This window comes from Nansenia antarctica, assembly GCF_963989245.1.
Source record: "Nansenia antarctica genome assembly, chromosome: 9".
Taxonomy (NCBI): domain Eukaryota; kingdom Metazoa; phylum Chordata; class Actinopteri; order Argentiniformes; family Microstomatidae; genus Nansenia; species Nansenia antarctica.
The window spans coordinates 8877865-8902351 of record NC_137679.1 but is presented as its reverse complement, the minus strand read 5'-3'; the positions used below and the strand labels follow the sequence as shown (position 1 = coordinate 8902351).

Below are 24487 nucleotides of genomic sequence, written 5' to 3'. Positions count from 1 at the left end.
ACATTGGCAGCAGTTTCCACCTGGACATGGCATCATTTGGTATAAATATATATTGCACATAACTCTTCAAGTGGTGTTTTCGAATATTGCACATGGCCCTTCAAGTGGTGTCTAAGATAAAGTGCAGGTGCTGGTGATCATGTCCTAATCATCGTTTCTGCTTGAGAGAATTGATTAGTTTAATGGAGAATGGGACAAATGATAGTTTTAAGAGCTTATAGTTACATCTTGGCATGCAAAGCCTTCTACCTAGGGGGAGAACTTCGTATTCTGTGGAGAGCGGATGTTGGGGGTCTGCGATTATCTTGTTAGCCTTGTCCAGGACAGCTTTTTCATATAGTTTTTTTAGGATCACATAGTCTCTTTCACCTACAATTTTCATAGCTGTTTTGTGAATGCTGACTAGTCTGTTTTTTTGTTGTACAGTTAAGTTGCCAAACCACACAATTATTCCATATCTGATTACACTTTCAACAATGGACTGATAGAAAATTCTCATGATCTGCTTTCTCACCCCATAAAGTCTGAGTCGCCTCAGGTGATAAAGCCTCTGCTGTAGTTTGTTACATAAGCTGTCTAAGTGTGTATTCCAGCAGAGATGGTTGTCTAACTGAATACCTAAGTACTTATAAGAGGGCACCTGGATGATTGTTTGGTCTTTAACGACCACAGGCTCATGGTCAGTTACCTGCCTTGGGTCTAACACAACCTCCTGAGTTTTGGTGGGGTTTAAGATGAGATGGTTGCTGTCGCACCATTTAGTGAATATATTAATCTCATCATGGAGCACCGAGGGGTCTGTATCTTTATCAAGGAGACTTAGAATTGCAGTGTCGTCAGCATATTTTATAATATGGTTGCTTGGGTGGTTACTTTTACAGTCGTTGGTGTATACTGAGAAAAGATATGGAGACAGAACGCAACCTTGGGGACACCTGTACTGCAGTGTTTAGTCACTGACAGTGTTCCATTGACTTTCACTTGCTGTTCTCTTTCTAACATGAAGGAATGGATCCATTTGATTAAAGTACTATTGACACCCATGTCTTTGAGCTTTCCTAAGAGCACGTGGGGTTGTACCGTATTAAAGGCGGAACTAAAGTCAACAAACATAATTCGGGCATAGGCCTTTTTGTTCTCGAGGTGCTTGGATACAGAATGTGTGATATAGAGAATAGCATCCTCCGTGCTACGGTTCTGTTTATAGGCAAATTGAAAAACATCTAGCAGTGGGTCAATGTGTTTTCTAAGCAGAGACAGTACATATCGTTCAAAACATTTCATCACAATGGAAGTTAGAGCTATGGGGCGGAAGTCATTATTCTCCATGGCACGAGGTTTTTTCGGCACAGGGATTATAATTGACTTCCTCCACAGAGCTGGAACCTCGGTATTCAGGGACTTTTCAAATAGCGGACACCATGCTGTTGTTAGTTCTTCTGCACAGTTTTTGAGAAGAGAAGCTGATAGACCGTCTGGACCTGTGGACCTGTTGGTAGACACCCTGCTAAAGAGACGTTGAATGCTGGTAGGATTTACCTCCAACCAGCAGTTGGCATCAGTCTTTTGATTGATTGATTGAAAACTTTATTAGAAGATTTGCAGAAGTAGGTACATGAAAGTACATATTACATACAAGGTCATCTAAAAGGATAAAAACCCAAGAAAGCCACTGGCTTATTTCAATTGGGGTCCTTGATTGGTTGTCTCTGGTAGGATATGCCTGGCCATGAAAAATTAAATACATTGCTTTGATTAAATATTGTAATGATAAAGTTGTCTGATTAGTCCAGGCAACCAGCTGTGTGAAAGGTAATGAGAAGGCATCAGGCATCCAATGACGTGCTTCGGGTGTGATGATGATAATAACAATGGACCAATGAAAACCTTTTCCTATTTCCCCCCATCAAGACCAATAGTAAGTAAGTAAGTAAGTAAGTAAGTAAGTAAGTAAGTAAAGTTTATTTCTATAGCACCTATCCCAGTCCAGGGGTCTCAAAAAACATAGTGAAAATAAGAACAAGTAACAAATAACAAGTGTACACAACAATATCAACAGGACACAGAAAGACAGGCTTTTGCGGTTAGTCAAAAGCCTGTCTATACAGGACAGTCTTTAGCTGTTTAAAAAAAAAAAAAGCAATAGCATCCCTTCTCTTGCAAAACATCCATCCAACATAGTTAAACTCTCCTCACCTGTGTGTCAAATAACGAAGCCACACAGGGCCTACTAGTATTTCTTCCTCTCCTCTCAGCTCCTTTGCCCTGTGAGCGATTTCTCAACGTGTGCCAGAAGGTTATGATGATGCCGAACTTAGCCCCGCATCTGCCTCTGTGCAGAATGACCCACTTCCTGCTCGGCTTTGCCTTCGCAAAGGAGTCAAAGACAAATGAAGGTGGAGACTGGAGACATCTGGGAAGAGGACGTCGAGGTAGTGATTTATGTTTCTGGTACCTAACCTCAACATCCCGGACCTGTGAAATCACACAGGAAGAAAGGTTTTCAGAGGGATGCACAGATGTTGTGACAAGTCATCTACTCATTCGGGCTGCCTGTGATTTGGCCCCATAGGGGCGCGGATGCTGGAAACGAGTGCAAGCTGAAGCACGATACAACGCATCTGACTTGTGATAACTCAATGCGTCAATAATTTAGCCGCACCTGTTCTTATTTAAAGGGACTATTCTATTATGTAGGCTACAGTGGTTGCAGTACATGTCTACGGTGCACTACATGTCTAGGCCCATGTGAATAGAACGGTTAAATAAAATAAAAAATGTCTTCAATATTTAAAAAAAAAATAGATGTTATGCTTCGAAGTATGCATTGCCTGAGTGCAGACGAGCATGTGTTCTCTTGAATGCAATGCACAAGTAGATTCATCCGTATAGGAGGCTACATGTTCAGCACCGCAGGCTATATTGACTCAACCCTGAGCCAAATACATAGAGTTGCTATTAATTGCATCCAGGAGGCTATTCCCAGTAGGACGCTAATGAATATACAATGATGTTGTCCTAGTCGTCTGTGTGTGCTAATTAAACCAAATTAAGAGGGGGTAATAATGAGGAGAACACAACTATGTAGTTTTTTTTTTTTTTTTTTTTTTACAGGATATCAACTCTAACCTAGGTATATAGGACACACACTCACTCACACACACACGCACACACACACACACACACACACACACACACACACACACACACACACACACACACTACACACATCTTTTGTTATCAGTCCCCTTGGGTTCGGGTCTTCCATAGGGGTGGTAAGGCAGGCAGGTGCAACAGCGACCCCTCCTCCTCCACAGTAAACCCCCCTGCGCGGTGGTAATGTTTATCGGCCGCCTGTTTTCCTTCCCCGAACCTTACCACTCACCCCCCAGATTGCCCTTGTGAACAGATGCAGAGAACAACACTCTCTCTCCGCGATTCTGCATTAGGAAGGATACACAAAGCCTAGCGGAGGAAGGAGCACTACTTGCGGACAGCACACACACAGCACACTGTCTGTGAAGTGGAAGAAAAGGAAGCACCTTTTGCTATTTCCCTTCAGCGCAGGGAGCGCAGGAGAGGAGCGTACCTTCAGACGAGGTAGGCTGATGGACACGTTTTTTTTTGGTGTTGCGCCCCGGACCCTGTTGTTTTTCCATCTCATTCTCCGCTCCTAATTGAGCGCAGTTGTTGTATTTTATGTAATCACAGTTGAAATACGCAGCGATTGTTTTACGTTGTTGTAATAAAAAAATCGCGATAAATGAAGTTTGTTAAAATGCTGTTTTGGAAGCAGTTTCGTTGTCTCACTTCGTGAAATTCGAATGAAAGTAGTAGCTAGTTTCAAAGGTCTGCATACATTCAGTAGCCTTTAACAGTACTATATAGGCCTATGTTTTTTCTTCTGTTAGCTTGATCGAATTGTAGATACATTCCGATCTTGTTACTGGAGCAGCAGTGAAATGAAAAGGTGGGTGTGGCCGTTAATTGACTTCAGATCATGACAGTTTTCACTTTTAATGACACAAATGAAGATCACCAATGAACTATAGTAGCCTACTTCCCTCTATCACTATCTATCTATTCACTTGAAAAAAATCACAAGTAGGCTCTTCCAATGGAATATAGAGTAGAACCTGAGGATCGAGGTCACTGAAGTGTAATTATTTCTGTTCCTAAATGTAGGTCACACAATGACTGAACATGCTCGTTGTCAAGAAAATTGAGCCATCTATCACCTGACACACTCTGTCAATGACAATGAAAGAAAAGTATTGGACATCTGGAAAATTGGCTTGGCTCTAAGATTACAAGTGTACTGTGTAGGTTATTTGTGTCCTTTGGCAAACGCAGCTATGCTTGTTTTTCTCCCCCTTTTACAACTTAATTTCTGTGATCCATACTCAATCAATGCCATATCGATCAGAAGGCTCCTAGAGTTACTCCAACATGGTTTTATCTCCATGGTAACTAACCCTATACATCTGCCAGAGGTGAAGACGGAGGTGAGGTTTGTTGTTACTCAGTCTGGATAAGGAATATTCAAAGTAAATCCATAGCTGCTTACAGAGAGGAGAGGAGAAGGTGGGAGTGGAGGAGAGAAGGAGAGAGGATTAGAGAGAGAGAAGGGGGAGAGGGGAGGGGAGGAGAAGGAGGAAGGAGGGGCAGGGGCGGGGAAGAGGAGAGGATGGAAGGGGAGGCGGAGGAGAGTCACACAGCCAGCTCAGGTCTGAAGCTGTCTGTACGCACACGCACACACACACACACACACACACACACACACACACACACACACACACACACACACACACACACACACACACACACACACACACACACACACACACACACACACACACACACAGTGTCCCTCCAATGATTAGGCCAAACTACTGGGAAGATCATTTCCCCAAATTATGCAATTTCAGGAAACAAATAGCCTAGTTGGGTGGTATCTAAAAGGTAGGTCCCAAATTAATAATAAAACAGATGTATTAACCCTGGCATTATTAATTAATTATTACTAGTAGGTTATTAGATGAGATTAGATGAGATTAAACTTTATTGTCATTGACAGAGTACAAGCACTAAGACAATGAAACGCAGTTCTGCATCTGACCAGATAGTGCTCCCAATGAGCGGGGGCGGCACTTTGCATGGTAGCTTGCTGTGAATGTGTGTATGAATGGGTGAATGAGAGGCCATTGTCATTGGCTCCCGCACCAGCACAATGAACAGCTTCTTCCCTGCAGCTGTCAATCTTCTGAACCCAAAATCCCGGAGGTAGCCTTTGCCCCCCAGTCCCCCTCCATGGGTTCAGTGTCTTGCACAAGGACAGCTCGACTCGTGGACAGGAGGAGCTGGGAATCGAACCACACACTTTTTGCGATCATTAGGTGCCAGCTCTACCTCCTGAGCCACAGCCGCCCGCCCCTGTTATGCAGCTCGGCTTTTTTCAGTCTCCTTAGGAAGTATAGACTCGCCTGCACCCCTTTTGACCAGGGTGGTGGAGTTGAGGGTCCAAGAGCGGTCCTCAGAGATGTGGACACCCAGGAACGTTAAGCTGGAAACACCCCACCTCCATCCCTTTGGAGGGGGGGGGGGGGGGGGGGGTTCACAGCCTCTGGTTTCCTGTAATCCACAATGAGTTCCTTGGTTTTCTTGGTGTTGAGGGCCAGGCTGTTAGCGGCACATCATGACGTTAGAATAATAAGATTCTATCTCCATTTTTGTCAAAATTGAGTTTTTTACATAATCTGATCCATTAGGTGTTTATTAACGCCTGTGTGGTGTTATTTCTAAAATGTTGACATTTTTGAGTTAGTAATTCATAAAATACAAAGGTTCCATCTCACAAAACATAATGGAATGTAAAAACTTTGACGCTCAATATCTCTGAACTGCCCTAAACGGAGATAGAACCTTATAATTCTAGGCTCACGACATTACCCCACCAGGTGCTGAACCTCCTCTCTGCAGACTGACTCGTCGTTGTTCCATATCAGGCCTAACCACCGTGGTGTCGTCTGCCAACTTGATGATGGTATTGGAGCCATGCACAGGCACACAGGGTGAAGAGGGTTTAAAGTAGAGGGCTCAGCACACAGCCCTGTGGGACACCACCGGTGTTCAGGGTCTGCGTGGGGAGGAGGTGTGGTAGTCAAGCTTAACAAGCTGGGGTCTGTTGGTCAGGAAGTCCAGGGTCCAGTTACAGAGGGAGGTGCTGATGCCAAGGTCACGGAGCTTGGCGACCAGCTCGGAGGGGTTAATAGTGTTGAAAGCTGAACTGAAGTCAATGAACAGCATCCTTGCTTAGGTTTCTGATGGCAGCGATAGCCGTTTTCCCTAATTTGGTATGGGAGGCTACACTTGTTTTCAATCGTGGGACTGCGTGTGCACTGTGTTCCTGGAATCTACCTTTATATCGAAACATGTAACGTTTGATCATCCCCTTCAGAGAACAGCACCTGATGCTTTAGAAAGCAACAACAACATCCTTTGATCGTACAGATCTACACCCAGAGGAGAAGTGTTGTTTCTGTGTACAAGACAGAGATCCGGTCTGTTCTTACTGCATATTCGTTATTCCCAGCAGACCGAGCAGTCTACCAAGAATTTCAAACGGCTCTAATTCGTGGTCACTGGGTGTTTATTAACACAGCCTTGTTCAAGCGTGCAGTATAATGCTAGCTCCACCCCCCCACCCCCCCACCCCCCCCTGCTCCCTGTTTCTCCACGGGCAGAGGGTCCCAGGGGTTTCCAGGGACACCATGGCAACAGAGGTGGAGAGGATTTTAAATGGCAGTGGCACTTGTAATCTGGGGTAACACCCTGTGCTGCTACCTCACAGTGACAATTGGCTGGGTGGCACAGCGCCCCTGACGTCAACAGGTCGACGGGCAAGTTAGTCCAGATGTGTTTTATACATTGAGACAGGTTTTGGTTGGTTCTCCACAGCTCAGTTGGTACGGCACTTTATCTTAGGTGATGGCTTCCTCTGGTTTCTACCTCGTAATTCACTTTATCTTAGCGTTTCCATACTTTCCAGTTTTAGGGGACTACAGGGCAACATGGGTTAGTTGGGTTAGTGAGAGAGGGCTACAGTAGGCTAGGCACTAGTCGTACAATGCAGGATATTTCGGTAACACTTTACTTAGAGAATATAGTGAGAACGTGTTCATAGCACCTTTGCTGCATTCTACAGAAGCCAACACTTAAGATAAGGTTCTTATCTTAGATCCGGTTCTGCCTAGAAACAAAAAAGGGTTCTTTGGCTGTCCCTTTGGGGCCAAACATTATAAAAACCCTGTTTGGGTTCCATGCAGGGACAGTCGAAGGAACCTCTTTAGAACAATTGTTTTCATAAGAGTGTATTGTACCATAATGAAACACAAATAATGAAACAGCAGTTATGTTTTTAAACTGTCAATTCTACATCCCACAGGGCCTGTACTGTGGCATGGCCGAATCTGTTGCTAATGAAAAGAGCGATATCAATATTTAAATCTATTAATGATCACCACCGCCACCACGTCCTCCACCGTCCTCCATCTATAATGCATATCAGCTGTGCGGATTCACAGATCATATACATCATCTGGACAGAGATGAGAGCAGTGTCTAATGCTGCTGGGCGACTGTGTTGGAGCTGGATGAGCAGGTATCTCATAATGCTGTTGTTTTTTCTCGTGACAAGACATATAGATGAAGAAGCTCTGCACAATTTCCTATCATTGAGCATTTCATACAGGACCACTGTAGGACACCACAGTTGCGTCATTGTATAGGCAGACAGTGGCACATTGTCTCATTTGCTGTAGTCTTGGTGATGACATTCCCTTTGAATGCCCTCTGCACAATTTCCCATGGAGCATAGCATTGTCATATAGGGCACTGCTGTACTATACCACTATTGCTCCATAAGCTGATAGGATACGTTTGTTGAAGGGGGGGAAGGCTCTGTGTCCCCGTTACGCACAGCACATGCAGTCAATTCTGTCCCGGCTGGCTGTCACAGGTGTAGGGCACATTGTTAGTGTCATTGGAATAATAGAGGAATACCTGTGCACTGTGTTCAGTAGCCCTGTAACAGATTTGCTAAAGCCTCTATAGATGTCTCTGCATCTTATATACAGTACGATGTACAATATACAACGTCTGTGGAGGAGGCAACTGTGGCAATGTTTTAACCAGTGTTGCGCATTAAAATGGTTCTTCTTCTTCTTCTTCTTCTTCTCTGTTTCCTATAATTCAAAGTCTGATAACCAGTGAGGCTCAACGACGATGTGTCTCACTCTTAGCTCCTCCTGGGACCGCAATCCTTTTCCTGGCTATTCCCCCACTGAGAGGTTTATCAAGAATTAATTACTCTACTCTTGTATCCACAGAATAGTTCATTTTGTCCTGGGATGTATCTTGGTGTCTTTGAAATTCGGTGTGAGTCTCTAAATATTAATTGTATAGGGCTTGAATTTGTACTTGACACATCTCTTGTGGAAAATGTGCTGGTGTATTTTGGAGATTGACAGGAATGGAGATTAACCTAAATTAGATTTCTCAGGTTATTCTTTTGTCTAGTGTGTGTCAGAGGCATGGAGTATAGAATGGTGTTCTACTATGGTGTTCTATGAATGGTGTTCTACTATGGTGTTCTATGACCAGGAGTTTACTCAGACGTGTTCTGTCTAGACATGACAGAACACAATGATTTTCTGTTATAGGAAAGAATAGGATGTATTCAATGCAAAAAAACGAAATGACCCCCACAACGCAGATTTGTAGCAAATCCGGGGCTTCCTCAAACTGTTGTCTCTCCACCACATTCATGTTCCCAACTCAGCCAAGGCAGACAGCGGCAGCACGCAACTGCTTATGCCAGCGGCCGGCTCTGGCTGGGAAATGTAGTTTATGGGCACCGTACTTCTGTAAAGCGGCATAGAATTGTATTATAAGCAATATATAGGGGCGGCTGTGTCTCAGGAGGTAGAGCCAGCCTCTAAAGATCGCAAGGTCGGTAGATCGGAAGTGTCCTTGGGCAAGACACTGAACCCCAAATTGCTCCCAATGAGCGGGGCCGGCGCCTTGCATGGTAGCTTGGCCGCCATTGGTGTGTGAATGTGTGTGTGAATGGGTGAATGAGAGGACATTGTAAAGCGCTTTGGAATAAGGCGCTATATAAGTGCAGTCCATTTACCATATAAGCAAATTATATTATTTTCAAACTCTCGCGTGCCACGTAAAATGTGCCGGGCCGCATTCGGCATCCGGCCCCCGGGGCCTTGAGTTTGACACGTGGGATAGGGTATTGTTTTTCATGTGATTGGTTCTATTTATTTATGGATGTTACCCTGCACTTGATAAGCCCCAGGTAAACATGTGTATCAGGCGGGCTGTGAAGGTAGATCACAGAACGATTTATATGTTCCTCTAGCAGGTGGATAGAGTTGCCATTGCCAAACCCAATCGGGACTTTGAGATATCGGTGTTTTATTGAAAAGTGTTCAAGAAATTAAAAGGGCCTGCACGCGATGAATTGTCCCTATAGCTTGCTTTTTTTCCAGCATCACAATTGATTGACAAAGGCCCATGTCCCTGTTTAACTGCCCAGTCCTGTGTGAGTGAGTTGGCCTAATTACTGTGGTGTTGAAATGCTTTTTAAGTGTTCCACTACAGAGTTGACACAGAGTAGTAGAGCCTGGACTGAAAAACCAAGATGGCAGCTTCCGCTGAGAGACAGTGAGTGATGTCTGTCTTCCTAATGCCTGGGGACAGGCAATGTCTGCTCCGGAATATAATGACCCAGATCAGATTCGCTCAGTCTTGCAGTACAGTATTTATGGGTGTTTCTGTTCACTCCATCCAGGCGCATTTCCTGTATGGTTGCTCATATCTATTTCAGTATTCAAGCCAGTCAGATGAAGGACAACGTTATATTCGGTACAGTAGTTTTGCATTTCCAAAAGTTCTTTAAGATATTAAAGAACTCTTATAGTGTGTAATGAGAGCAGTGCTTGTCAATGCCTAATACTGGCGCTGTCCAGTCAGTGGTTCTGAAACCGTAACGGTTTCACTTTCTTAATGACCCATGGTGGGAATAGAATACCCTCCTCTTTGACTTGAGGCACTGTCTTCTGTTTTCTGCTGACACCAACTCTGTGTTCTAGTATGTGGACCTGCACAACTTTATTTGTCTTTTATATTTCTATTTCGAACACGTCTTTCATCAGTAAAGAAGGTGTTTCAGAGCCATAGCACTATGTTGGAAGAGTATGGATGCTCCGTCATTGAGAATGTGGAAGAGGGGGGCTCTTGGAATGTATAAGTCTGGAAAGACTAACCTACATTATTAAAGGCAAGCGGAAAGACTTTGATAAGCTGTAGGAAACATACATGAAGAACATGTAGGATAGAATATATTTGGAGGAAAGTTTTGTGGAGGAAGGTTTTCTTTTTATTCAATCCAATGTTGATGCAGGTTGTGTGTGTGTCTATGTGTGTGATCTTTGTTATTGTATGTTTCTCTTTCTTAAGTTTTTGGTTGTTTTTCTTTGGTGTTGGTGTATGAAAATGATAATAAATATATTGTGGAAAAAAGAAAAGAAAAAAAGAAAGTATTTCTTGAAACCGAAAAGTAGTTGTGTGTCACAGGATGAGTCGGCAGGAGGTTCTTGACATCTCTACCTTGTTTGGAGCAGACAGAAGTCAGGCCAATATGTCACACCATCTGGAGAGCAGTGTGTTCAGTTCCTCAGGTGTCCATAGGAGTCCATAGCCTTGTCAGTATGGTTCATTGACTCGCTCCTGTTTCGCCCTGGGCCCTGGGGGCAGAGAGGGTTGTACTGTAGGGGAACCTTGGGACAGCGATGTTCCTCATACTTGACCAGACACCAACAGGGACATTATTGAGACCTGTGACAGTGACTGTAGGCTGCTCTGCTCAGCGAGAGTTGCTGTATTCTAGTGTACAGCAGTGATCCATGAACTCTGAGGTAACCTGATAGGTAGATAGATAGATAGATTGATTGATTGATAGATAGATAGAAAGGTACTGTACAGCAACAACAAAATAAAGTGACAATAGAATAACCGTTTTTTAAAATAGTTTTTTTTAAATAGACATCTGACTCTTATCTGTACTCTTCCTGAGAAAAAAATAATAAAAAAAATTAAAATAAATAAATAATAATAATAATAATAATAACAATAATTGAATTAATCGAAATACCTCTTGAGTGATAATTCTGTAAATCACTCAATCAATCGATCCATCAGTCGAACTCTATAGCACATTCAATACAGAGGTGCAATTAGTGAACCGGATCTGTCCCAGTTTCTGTACTCTAGTCTCCAGCAATGACGGGCTCAGCGAAAGGTGAACGACGTCCCTGACTAAAGAGCAGAGCTGCCATAGCGCCCACTGTATCTGCCTGTTTATGGTCCCTGTGTCAAATTGGCTGAGAAAGATGCGGAGTTTGACATCCTCTCCAGCATGACTAAGTTCATTACTGATGCCAGCTGAGGCCTTCCACTGCGCTGTTCTAATTAGCCTTCCAAATAAATGGGGTGGACTGACGGAAACATGGGTTGGTTATAGTCAGGACTCGAGTTGTAAAAGAAAATCAGGGGGGATGGTGGATTTTATCATATGGGGACAATTTTTGCATCCCCACAGCGTCAGTGACTTCAGTGTCAGTGACTTGGTAAAAATGTCATTGCATGTGTGTGTGCCCCCTCCCTCGCCTATCAAGCGTGCACAATAACCAACACTCGAGTTGAGGGGGGATGAGGAGGAATGGCATCCCCCCCTGAAATAAAAACAGTCAAAATCATCCCCCTTCTAAAACTGCCATCCCCCCTTTCCATCCCTTATGTCATTTTATCAATGAACCTGGTATTACTGCTATTTCAACATTTAGTTTTGCGCATATTGAGTAAAATGCTGTGGGCGAGGGAGGGGGCACGCACACATGCGATGACATTTTCACCAAGTCACTGACACTGAAGTCACTGACGCTGTGGGGATGCTAAAATTGTCCCCACATAATAAATTCCACCCCCTGACTTTCTTTTACAACTTGAGTATTGCTTGTAACCTTGACGGCGGTGCTCTAGTCTCTTGCATGTTTGTACCACAGGAGCTAATAACACTCCTGTGATACGATTCCTATCATCATCTCAACATCAGACCTGTGCTTACCAGGCCAGCCTTTAATTGCCTGTGGTAGACAGAGTAGCCCTTAATAGACTACTCTATGCCCTGTAGGCTAAACTAGGAGGAGGAGAGCTTATTGCTGACGTCCACTGTGGGCCTTGCTTGCGTCTCCGTGGTGATTTGAGGGGGTCTGGAGGATGTGGAGCCGACAGTTGTGATGAATGATGTCGCTGTCTAGAGAGGCTCCGGGGAGGAGATGTGCTACTGGAGCAGTTTTTTATAAGGAGTCATTTACGACAAAGACGACAAATCTCTGGCTAGCCTCGTCCGGTCCGAAGCGGAGGTTCTCTCTTCGACTTAAGTGTTGGTCACGTAAATGCGTTGTGTCTGTTGCATTGTAGCTGCAGAATTATGAATAGTTTACGCTTGCAGTAAGGCCCTCTTGATGTCTGTGTTAAGATAACACGCCTCCCTTTGGTCGTTGAATTTTTCATGACTTCAGTTCTCAGTGAAAATGATCCTTGGGAGATGAAAAACAATGTTTTATTTAAAATCCCTTCTTCTGACTGCGTACCACTGACTGATGTTGTATTATTCGTTGGTTGTTTTAGTTCAGTTCTACCTTTCTGGTCTCTGTGACAGTGATGAGATACAGGTGCATGTTTGCATGGCATCATTACTTACTCGAATAGGAAGTTCTACTCGGTGGATTTTTGGATTGTCTACTACGCTATTATTCTCAGAACTGTTTAGAATGATTCATTCTCCTTTTATAGGATGGACCTTACCACCGGGTCCTGTCGAGGTCTTCTGAGGCCATTGCTGCACTGACGTCATCCATGGAAGTGGATTTGAGACTCTCAGTCAGTTTCTTGGCCGTCTGAAAAACAAGTACCCAAGGTGAGCCTAAAGTCTTCCTCCTCACAATGCAGTTGATTTTGGTTGAGAAACTTCCAACCCGAGATCTATATCAAAGGATAGAGTTATTAGACTACTACGTATATTGGATGTTTTGGAATCACGGGTTTCAAAATAATGCTCACGCCACTCCTCATCATAGAGAGTTCAGTTTGCTCTACAAGAAGACACCTTTGTATCAGATTGTTCTGGAAAGATTTGCCCGCCTTGACAAGCTCCAGATATCACACTGCAGAATGAGTAGGGAGGAGAGAGCTTTACAAGACCTGTTGTAAAGGCACGTAGGCATGGGAGCTTTGACTCAACCGCAATGCTGTGCTGCTAACCACTATGACTTCTAGGGATCTACACACTGTGCCACATTTGATTAAGAAGAAAGGCTTCAGTTAGCTTCAATTAATCATTATGAACATTTTAAAAGCTTTGCTTGTAACGGATTGTCGCCAGTGTAAGTGTGTCATCCAGAACTCTAAACTAGGGCAACAATAGCAAGGCGTTAATGTGGAGGGTGTGTGTGTGTGTGTGTATGTGTGTGTGTGTGTATGTGTGTGTGTGTGTATGTGTGTGTGTCTTTGTGTGTGTGTGTGTGTGTGTGTGTGTGTGTGTATGTGTGTATGTGTGTGTGCGTGGTGTGTGTGTGCGTGTGTGCGTTTGCGTGCGTTTGCGTGTGTGAAATACAGCCTATATGTGTCTGAGGGGTGGTACCTCCCTCTCTCCCTGGTCCGGTCCACACTAGTCGAGACGACGATGCCTCGAAGCCCGACGTCCAGCGAGGAGGAGATGGCGCAGAGCTTCTCGGACGGTTCTGGAGGCTCGGAGACCGACAGCTCCAAGGAGGATCACCCGGGGGCAGACAGACCCAGCAGGAGGGCACACAGAGCAGACAAGACAGACACTGACTCCCTCGACATCTGCGTGGTCATCCCCGACCTGCAGCAGTCTGTGAGTATGGACACTGGACCCTCTTCATGAGATGAGATAAGCGTCAAGCGTCCTTGGGTCTGAGAAAGGCGCTATATACATTTATTATTATTATTATTATTATTATTATTATTATAAGACAAGATATGCTTTAACACTTTTTATCAGCCATGAGGGGTCATTTGACCCCTGTGAGTAAAGAAAAATGTTATATCTTTGCACTCAGGACCCTCCTTTCATGACTTTTCCTAGATATGTGCGTTCTACCACCCAGTATCCTTCAGTTCTTCTGTGTAGGAAGTAGGCTAGTTTACAAGCGGCCAACTAGTGGTCGTTGTGTGTAAATAGCAGCTTGTAGCTTTGTAAATATTGGCCCCCCGAGGCGGCTCTTTCAGTAGGTAAAAAAGGCACGGCTGTTCTAGTGTTAACTTGCTCTGGAGGGTCATCAAAACAGAACGGACAGACAGGGTCACACATTCTCTGGGACTACGCCTTCTCCCAATGTGTGCACTCACTCACTCCCCCTCAAGGATACCATAAATCATTGGATAAACTACTCCCTGGGCCAGAGGGACTTCTCATCATACTTCTTACACCAGTTATTTCCCTTTGAAATCCATAAGGGAGGAGGAAGAAACAGAATGTGGCAGAAGGATCCATTTGATCACACTTCATTTGATCACAATCTTCATTCTGGGTCTATGGTAACTAGAAAATAGTCATTTTACTGTGGTGAAAATAAGTAAGATGCCACATGCTGATCCGTAGTACGACACAGTTCTACCGTATGCTGTTAATGGTAAAAAAAAGAAGTAGGTATCCCATTGTGTTGTAAGTATAGTAAAACACTTACCAAGGCTGTCGAAATTAGGTCATGACCATAGTTGGAAAAGGCGGAGGCTCGGGCCTGGCAGAGATGCAGAAGGCCTAGCCATGCATAATGGATGAAGTGAATGTCACATTGTTCAAATAAAGTGATTCTTTAGTCAAGCAATTTGACAAATGTTTATGAAGGAGGGACGAGAAGCTATCTATGGGGAAAAGGGAAGTAATAGGAAGTACTTTGTTATAAAGTGCCCCCGTGTGTTCATGTTGTCTTATCAGAGAAGAACATACGCTGCCACATTCTGTACCGTTAGACCCACTAATACAAGAGAATGTGCTTCTGGATATAACACACATACATAATGCTACATTTTACTTCAACTGATTGAGTCAACTCATTCCAGTTATTGTTTTTTTTGTCTCCACTAATAACGCTAGGCCCCCTCTGCCAAATGACTTAATGAACGGCCATATTAGTATTGCCTCTGCATGAGATAGGATCGGTAATTACTGTAGTGTAGCAGAACAGCATAGCATTAAGTACCCATTTTCCTACTCTATTATATCGATTTCCCCCCAGTCTATTCTTCAGTAAACAAAAGCGTTTTATTCGCAGACACACTGGCAGCAGAAGCGGGCTATTGTTTACCCCGGTCCATCTGGCTGCCGAAGCTCCCATGTGCCAATAAAGTGAGAAATCTGTTTGTTTTTTTTCTCTCTCTCTCTCTCTCTCTCTGTTTGTGGAGCAGAAGTGTATGAGGTTTCAGCAGGGAGCCACCGTGTGGGATGCCAAGCAGCAGATCCTGTGCACACTGACCCAGACTCTGAGAGACGTGCTGAACTACGGCCTGTTCCAGCCCGCCGTCGAAGGGCGCGAGAGCGGCTTCCTGGATGAGGAGCGTCTCCTCAGGGACTACCCCACACCCACCTGTAAAGGGGTCCCGACCCTGGAGGTACGCTACCCCACACCCACCTGTAAAGGGGTCCCGACCCTGGAGGTACGCTACCCCACACCCACCTGTAAAGGGGTCCCGACCCTGGAGGTACACTACCCCACACCCACCTGTAAAGGGGTCCCGACCCTGGAGGTACGCTACCCCACACCCACCTGTAAAGGGGTCCCGACCCTGGAGGTACACTACCCCACACCCACCTGTAAAGGGGTCCCGACCCTGGAGGTACGCTACCCCACACCCACCTGTAAAGGGGTCCCGACCCTGGAGGTACACTACCCCCCACACCCACCTGTAAAGGGGTCCCGACCCTGGAGGTACACTACCCCCCCACACCCACCTGTAAAGGGGTCCCCACCCTGGAGGTACGCTACCCCACACCCACCTGTAAAGGGGTCCCCACCCTGGAGGTACACTACCCCACACCCACCTGTAAAGGGGTCCCGACCCTGGAGGTACGCTACCCCACACCCACCTGTAAAGGGGTCCCGACCCTGGAGGTACACTACCCCCCCACACCCACCTGTAAAGGGGTCCCGACCCTGGAGGTACGCTACCCCACACCCACCTGTAAAGGGGTCCCGACCCTGGAGGTACGCTACCCCACACCCACCTGTAAAGGGGTCCCGACCCTGGAGGTACACTACCCCCCCACACCCACCTGTAAAGGGGTCCCGACCCTGGAGGTACACTACCCCCCCACACCCACCTGTAAAGGGGTCCCGACCCTGGAGGTACACCACTGCCTCCGTCCTTCAGGGGGGTATTCCATCAAAGTCGCTAAAGGAAAATCCAGGCTTATTCTGTTAAATCTTGTGATATTTATCAAAAGAAGGCAGGCTTGATCGAAAATAAGCCTGCATTTTCCTTTAGCGACGTCGATGGAATACCCCCCAGGTTGAGTCTTAAGAAGAGGATTTACTGTTGTTCATGTTTCATCTGAGTCCAATTTAACTCTCTATTTATAACATCAGTGTGTGTTTTTGAAATAGCCTTCACCGTCCGGGGGGTGCAAATATAGACAAAGCACTAATTGAATCTCAACACAATATTGGGACTTCCCCCCAATTAGACCATCATCAAAGCAACGCGTCTGATAATCAACGTTTGCTTTCAAAGCAGTAGGCAAGACTATGTTCTGATGAGCCAGCGTTACTGGAAACTGTTTCCCTCAGTTGGTAGTCTGGTCCCCTGGTGGTGCTGCTCTATCTGACGGAAACTTCTTTAGTTGCTTGGGTGATCTACCTCTGGTAAACCTTACCTTGTGTATAGGCATAACTAACTGTTGTGTATACAACAGTTAGTTCCGACCAAGTAATTTGATTGGACAAAAGGCATTCCATGAGTGCCGATACAGTATAAAGCACTGGGACTTTTAACTCTATGTATCACTCCGCCGCACAGGTGTTCTATTAAATGACTGTTAATTAGACTCCATTATAGTAGAAGTTACCACTATGTGCTGTGTGGAATGGGACATTTGGGTCACATCTTATTTCATGAAATGACGAGGTATTGACACAATAACAATAACCATGTAGTTAAGTCTTAATTAGCTATTCATTTATTGATTCATTAAACCATTCATTTATCCCACGGCCTGACCCCCCCAGTACCCCTCTGATCTCCTCCAGCACGACACCCCATCCAGAACTCTGAGGTCCTCTGACACGGGCCTCCTCATCCAACCCAGCGCCAAACTCCGGACCTTTGGGTCCAGAGCCTTCAGTGTGGCAGCCCCTCCACCCTCTGGAACTCTCTACCCAGGGACATCCGCTACTCTCCAACCCTGGACATAATCCAAACTGCCCTTAATAAAACCCACCTTTTCACCATTGCGTTCAACCTTTAGTAGCTGTTTAGTTTCACAGTTTCTTGTTTTGTGTTGTTGTCTCTCTGAAGTGACCGTGGGTCTGTGAAAGGCGCTACATAAATGTACGTTATTTTCTCCTCCTATTTCCAGTTTCGTTACAAGAGCCGGGTCTACAAACAGCCCAATGTGAATGAGAAGCAGATCGCTAAGATTCACACGCAGGTGAGAAACATGAATTATCCTTTTTCTCTTTGGCAACAAGTTACTGGGTGGTGTGGTGTCTGGCACTGTATCTAATGGAAGCTCAGGGCACTGGACAGCTGCTGTTGATGCTACCGTTGGTCTCTCTTATCAGACTGGCAAAACCATAAAGCAACAAGCTACAAAAGCTCCAATTTAAAGCAACCCCTGAGGTCCTGTCCCTGTAGTAAAGTGAATCATTGAAGTGTGGTGATTTCCGTTGGCTCAGTAAGCCTATTGCTTGCATGTGAACATCTTTAATATTGTTTAGGTTGTAAATTGTATGACAGCAAACAGTGCCCAAGAGAATTGCCATCATATCCCTGTGTATCAAATGGGGATGTCATACTAAATAATTCACACTTACGGAAACACATTGATCTGCCATCCTGCTGTTCCTCGTATCCTCCATCCCACTCATGTCTGTGTGTGTGTGTGTGTGTGTGTGTGTGTGTTGTATACTGTTGAAAGTGTGTGTGTGTGTGTGTGTGTTGTATACTGTTGAAAGTGTGTGTGTGTGTGTGTGTGTGTGTGTGTGTGTGTGTGTGTCTGTGTCTGTGTGTGTGTGTGTGTGTGTGTGTGTGTGTTGTATACTGTTGAAAGTGTGTGTGTGTGTGTGTGTGTGTGTGTGATGCTGTTGAAAGTGTGTGTGTGTGTGTGTGTGTGTGTGTGTGTGTGTTGTATACTGTTGAAAGTGTGTGTGTGTGTGTTTGTGTGTGTGTGTGTTGTATACTGTTGAAAGTGAGTGTGTGTGTGTGTGTGTGTGTGTGTGTGTGTGTGTGTGTGTGATGTGTGTGAGATACTGTTGAACGTGTGTGTGTGTGTGTGTTGTATACTGTTGAAAGTGTGGGTATGTATGTGTGTGTGTGTGTGTGTGTGTGTGTGTGTGTGATACTGTTGAAAGTGTGTGTATGTGTGTGTGTGCGTGTGTGTAGGGGGTGGGTGTAGTGTGTGTACATGTGAGAGAGTGAATGGTCTGCTCCAGTGTGGCGTAGGTGGCCCCTCCCTCCCTGCAGTGTCCCTGGCCTGCTGTAGGCTGCAGCCTCTCTCTCTGGGACCTGCTCTCTCTGCTATTTATAACTGGCCTGGAAAGCAGCACATGTGTCCCTGGGAAAGCACCATGAGAGGAACAGCAGTGGAGAGACCTGTGTAACCAGCCTCTGACCTCACTCCCTCCCTCACTCCATCCCTCCCTCCCTCCCTTTCTCCATCTCTCCTTCCATCCATGCTTCCCTCCATCCCTTCATGCCCCTCCCCTCCCTCCCTGCCTCCCTCCTTCCCTCCCTCCCTCCCTGAGTCACCAATCCATGTGTGACTTTCTCATCCCCCCCCCATTACTACGTTGTAGTCCACTCCAGCGGATCTGAGAGGTTTGGACAGATGTAAACAATTATGTGACAGGGTCTGGTGAAAAAGTCCCCAAGTAGGGCAATGGCATTTTTCTTTTTCTTCGTTTTATTCCAGATTATGAAAGTGCAGATGGGTTAGGTTAGGGTATGCTTTCAAATGATGTGTCATACATTGAAATGGGAAAATAGTTGAAGAAGATGGGCTTATTTGAATGTTGGTACCGCTCGAACCAAATACCGGAGAAAACATGTGTTTGTGCTCACATCGCATTGGTAGCTAGGTAGGAACTAAGAAATAACATCGCTATGGACATCTAACTGCATGTTAAGCACATCACAACATGCTGAGAGAACATCAACATGCTAAAAACACATAACAACACGTAATCAGATGATCACATAGTCTTGGATTAGAGTATCACTTACCCAGTAGCCTACGGCAGACGATACAGTGAATCCAATTCACAAATTAAACAAGTATTTAGTGATCCTAAAACTGTTGTTTGTTATATCGAGTGGGCTCTTCAACACTTCAAGTTTCGAAATATGCACAAAAAAACAACTTTTGGGCTTATTTTTATAATTGGCGACTTGAGAATTGCCGATATCACCAGACCGTCCGTGTCACAATGCTCACCATCTCATCCTCTGATTGGTTGGGTGGAAAGTCCACATTGTTGCTTACACCTATCTAAACCTTTACGATTCAGAGTGTCTCACGGATTGGGACTAACTTTTCACTTTTTTTCACTGTACCTGCCTCTGTATTAACTCCTAGGCTAACCTAAGGAAGTTCATGGACAACATCCAGCACCAGCAGCTGGATAACGTGGTCAAGATGCTGGAGAAAGGACTGGACCCCAACTACCATGACCCAGAGACTGGTGGTATGCACCATGCACTACACGCTACACACTACAAGTGTCTACTACACAGTAACACAGTAACTCCGCTCTTCCACCTCGGCTGGCCTCGACGTGAGTGCGGCAGTCGCACTACTCGGTCACGACTTTTCACTGCCCTGGCGCCCCACTGGTGGAACGAGCTGCCCACTGCTGTCAGGCCTACAGTCACTACCTATCTTCCGCCGTAGATTGAAGACCCATCTCTTCAGACTACATCTTAACTGTCCCTCCTAAAGACCTCCTCCTCCCCTCTACCCCCCAGTACATTTTCTATACTATAACAAAAAATACATTAAATACAAAAAAAAAAGAATTATCCCAGCATGGTAACTGCCAATAGCTCCTGGTCATAGCATAGATAACCTTTTCTCATGATAACGGATGAGAGATGATTCATTCACTTAGACAAATGTATTTGTTGTAAGTCGCTTTTGGATAAAAAGCGTCTGCTAAATGCCACAAATGTAAATGTAAATGTAATGGATGCAGGAGTACGGATGCTGTGTGCTACGCAGACTGTGACTTTGATGTCCTGGAACCCCGTGAACTGATACACGTTTAGCTTCTAAGAAGCAGACACTGTGTCAGATCAATTCTGAAGTTTTATGGGGTAGAAGTTTAGGAGGGTAAAAAGCCTCCGATTTATGTTTCACTTCACCTTGAGTTTGTGTGACTAAAGTCTGTTAGTCATTTATTTTCAGACGGAAATGCAATAAAAAAAAAAAATCTCCTTCCCCGCTGAAGATCTATAATGACACAAGCACACCGCCGTTTTGTATCTTGTGTCTCCAGAAACGCCGCTGACCTTCGCGGCCCACCTGGACAACGTGGGGCAGGTCATCGTCGTGCTGAAGAACGGAGGAGCACACCTGGACTTCAGAGCGCAGGACGGGATGACCGCCCTGCACAAAGCTGTCAGGGCCAAAAACAAAGGCTCTCTGCAGGTCATACACTACTTCTATAGTTCTCCCCATGCTCTTTAGAGGGTAGTACTGGAACGCATCTGGTTCCACTTTATGTTTACTGTCAGACAGGGCCGGCCAATGGCATGAGCAGTCTATGTAGTTGTTTAGGGCCGCAGCCGCTAGAGGGGGCCACACTTTTGCCGTCGATTTAGCGCAAGCTACCATCCGTCAATCAAAAACTGTGCTAGCACCACTGAAATTATCTTATCTTATATAATATTATCATTTTATTTGGATTTTTTTCCCAGTCAGTTCAAGGAACATTCTCCACACTTCCCAGTGTGATTTCCTCAAAAATGTTGACAACAATTTAAAACTGACAAATTAAGATGCGCTATGTGAATAAGTGATATGTGATCCCCTGAGCCTTTGTGAGCAATGACAGCATTGAGACTTTCATATGAGTCTCATTCTGTCTATCAGACTAGGCAATATTATATTCACCCATTCTTCTCGGTGAATTCCCCAAGCTTTATCAAGTTGGTTTGGGATTGTTGATCTTCTAGTCTCCCATAAAATGTTAAACTTGGTTTATTCACTCACAGCCATTCACTCTCTTTCTAATTGAGCGATTCCAATGTAGCTTTGGAATTGTGCTTGTCAGGTGAGCTTTTAGATTGGGTAAGCATAAGACATAGAAATACACATAATTACACATACACGCTATCAGTGAACGCAGTTTCAAGGAAATGCAATTTTGATGCCCTAGAACCCGCTAATAAACTGTAGTGTCACTTTGTGATCAGATTACCAAAAACAAAAAAAACAGTTGCCAGTTTCGACTATATCAGGGGTGCTCATTGTTCAAAGATCTTTTCAAGTAGCCAGCCTGCTGAAATCTACAAGTCCAGTTTCAACATCGCAAACGCACACACGCACAACACAGACACACACCGTTTCCATCCTCCATAGTAAACTCACAACACACTTTCTTTTTACACTTTTGTCACACAGGCACTTGACATCACATCACAAACCCTCCCTCTCTATCTCTCTCAAACACTTTTGGTCCAGAACCACAGTACAGCAGTACTCAAACCATATAAACAAGCACAGATCGCCACCAGCCTCGCGAATCATATAAATCATATAAATCGCTCATACCAGGCTTGCTGGCGACTCTCCCTTTCTGGGTGTGAAGATCGGTGAGCGGGCGGCCGGGCGGCCTTTAGCCAGTAGTTGTGTTTTTCCAGTCCAGTCCAGTCTACGAAATCCCTTTAGGTCGCTGACAGTAATGTCCATATTCACAAAATCAAGCAAGTTATCCTTATTGATTATTATTATTTAGATCGTTTGAGCTAGCTAGCATAAGCTATTCTGCCGGGCGAGAGAAAGTAAGGTGAAACTTAAGGTGAAATGTTAAGTGAACTTGAAAGTGATAAGAGCCAATCAGTAGCTCTTATCGGAATGAAAGACCTACTGATTGGCTGTAAGCATGCTTACCCTGGTCACATTAAACAGCGGGCTGCGGCATCGGAAAACAATTAAAAAGACATTTTCACGCATTCGAATGTAGGCGAGGGAAAGCAGAGAGAGAAGTGCTTATATGCAACGCAATGCAGAGTAGGAAGTGCTTACTCCTGCAGGTGGCGCTAAAAATGCAACGTCAAAATGAATGACTCCTGCTGCCCTGGGACCTAAAATACGACTCTTTTAATGAAAACAAACAAACGGTTACATGCACTTTTATTTTTATATTTTCACGGTCCTTTTTTATTTTTTCGTTGGGTAAGCACTGCTTACTCTGCTTATACGGACGGCACGTCCCTGGTGCTTGTGTATTTTTTTTTTTTACAAATGAAGGGTACATTTCTATCTCAATGTTAAGGTTTTTCTCTTAGTGGTTAGCAGGTTCAATACTTAAGCAGTATCACTCAAATGATGTGTGGCAAACTCATTGCAGGAAGTCTTTCTTTTTCAGTAATGACTTTAATCTGGCAGTTCTGAGTAGTGACAGGGATGTTGTTGACCCAAGGATAGTTTTCTCCCATATTATCATTAGTATTTCTGTGGCTCTTTCAAAGATATCGTTGGCCTCACGGCGGCATACCTACAATGTTTCATTATTCAGTAGTTCACCCGATTTAGTATGCGCTATCCACTTTTTAATGATAAAAAGGAAACTTTCAGATAGAATAATGTTTATTAATAAATGAACCACTATTTCTTACGCGGAGATGGAGTCCATCCAACTATTGTGGAACTTGGTAGGGTCATTTGAGTGCTTTGTATGAATGTTAATTAATAATAATAATAATAATTCATTGTTTTTATATGCAGCTTTTCCGGGGCTCAAAGACGCTGACAATATGGGAAAAACTGAAAACACAGAAACAACAAGCAACAGAACATGAGCACATAGAACACAGAGTTAACGAACGGGGAACAATTAACGCAGCAATGTCCGGTGGGGGAGGGGGGTGGCAGGGTTAGGGGAGATGGTTAGGGGTAGGGGAGGTTGTATGCATGGGAGAACAGGTAGGTTTTGAGGTGGGATTTAAAAGTGGAGAGTGAGGGTGAGTCTCTGAGTGGTTGAGGGAGAGAGTTCCAGAGGCGGGGTGCCATTGCATGTTGGTTTGCCATTGCAAGGGTTCACATACAGTACTTTTTCAGACAGGACAAATTGATTATTCATTTTGAACTATTTCTATACATTGTTTCACTTTGAATGTGTGGAATGTATTGTGTAGATCACTTTTAAAAAAAGAAGAAAAAAAAGAGATGCCTTTCAATGTTAGGATTCAAGTAACAAAATGTGATAACAGTGTAAGGGTTCACATAAGTTTTCTCGGTACTGTATATATGTCGTACCTTTGTGCTTTTGTGCTTGGTTCATCCCTGTTACTGTAGATGTGAATAGTAGTGTTATGTGTGATATGGCTCTGAATGTATTTGTCGTTTGCCCCTAGTGACTTCTGGGTCTTGTGTTGATCTTCTGTTTTAACACTAAGGGCAGTACAGAGCTACGGGCAGTACAGAGCCTGGACTCTTTTAAGACAGGCATAAAAACCTTTTTTTATTCAAAAAGGCCTTTGACTGTTGAACCTGTGTTCATTCTGGTGATTTATTTTGTGTTTTTCTACTATGTTTTTTTTACTTATTATGTTTTTAGGTTGTTTTGTTTTTAACTTAATATGTTTTTATGGTTGTTGTTTTTTCTCTCTGTAGCACTCTGAGATTCTTTTGAATGAAAAGTGCAATATAAATAAAAAGCATTATTATTATTATTATTATTATTATTATTATTATTATTATTATTATTATTATTACACTCTACTCTATCTGCTAAAACACTCTCTGTTATCTTCGTCATCGTCGTCCTCAGGCTCTGTTGGACCTGGGAGCCTCCCCCAACTACAAGGACAGCCAGAGCCTGACCTGCCTGTACCACACCGTCCTGGTGGGAGGGGACCCTGCCTGCTGCGAGCTCCTCCTCAGGGCGCACGC

General features: G+C 44.4%; 1 protein-coding gene across 1 annotated transcript in view; it reads left to right on the top strand.

The window, feature by feature from the left end:
• Positions 1 to 13816: 13816 nt before the first annotated feature.
• Positions 13817 to 24487, top strand: part of shank2b (SH3 and multiple ankyrin repeat domains 2b) — a gene marked incomplete at both ends in the record, with an annotated part of 107323 nt that continues 96652 nt past the window's right edge. Inside the window, 6 exons of the mRNA XM_080539049.1 lie at positions 13817 to 14011; positions 15565 to 15768; positions 17732 to 17803; positions 19949 to 20057; positions 20868 to 21019; positions 24366 to 24487. The exon at positions 24366 to 24487 is cut by the window's right edge and continues 46 nt beyond it. Coding sequence (XP_080395175.1) covers positions 13817 to 14011; positions 15565 to 15768; positions 17732 to 17803; positions 19949 to 20057; positions 20868 to 21019; positions 24366 to 24487 — 854 coding nt within the window. The remainder of the gene's footprint in view (positions 14012 to 15564; positions 15769 to 17731; positions 17804 to 19948; positions 20058 to 20867; positions 21020 to 24365) is intronic.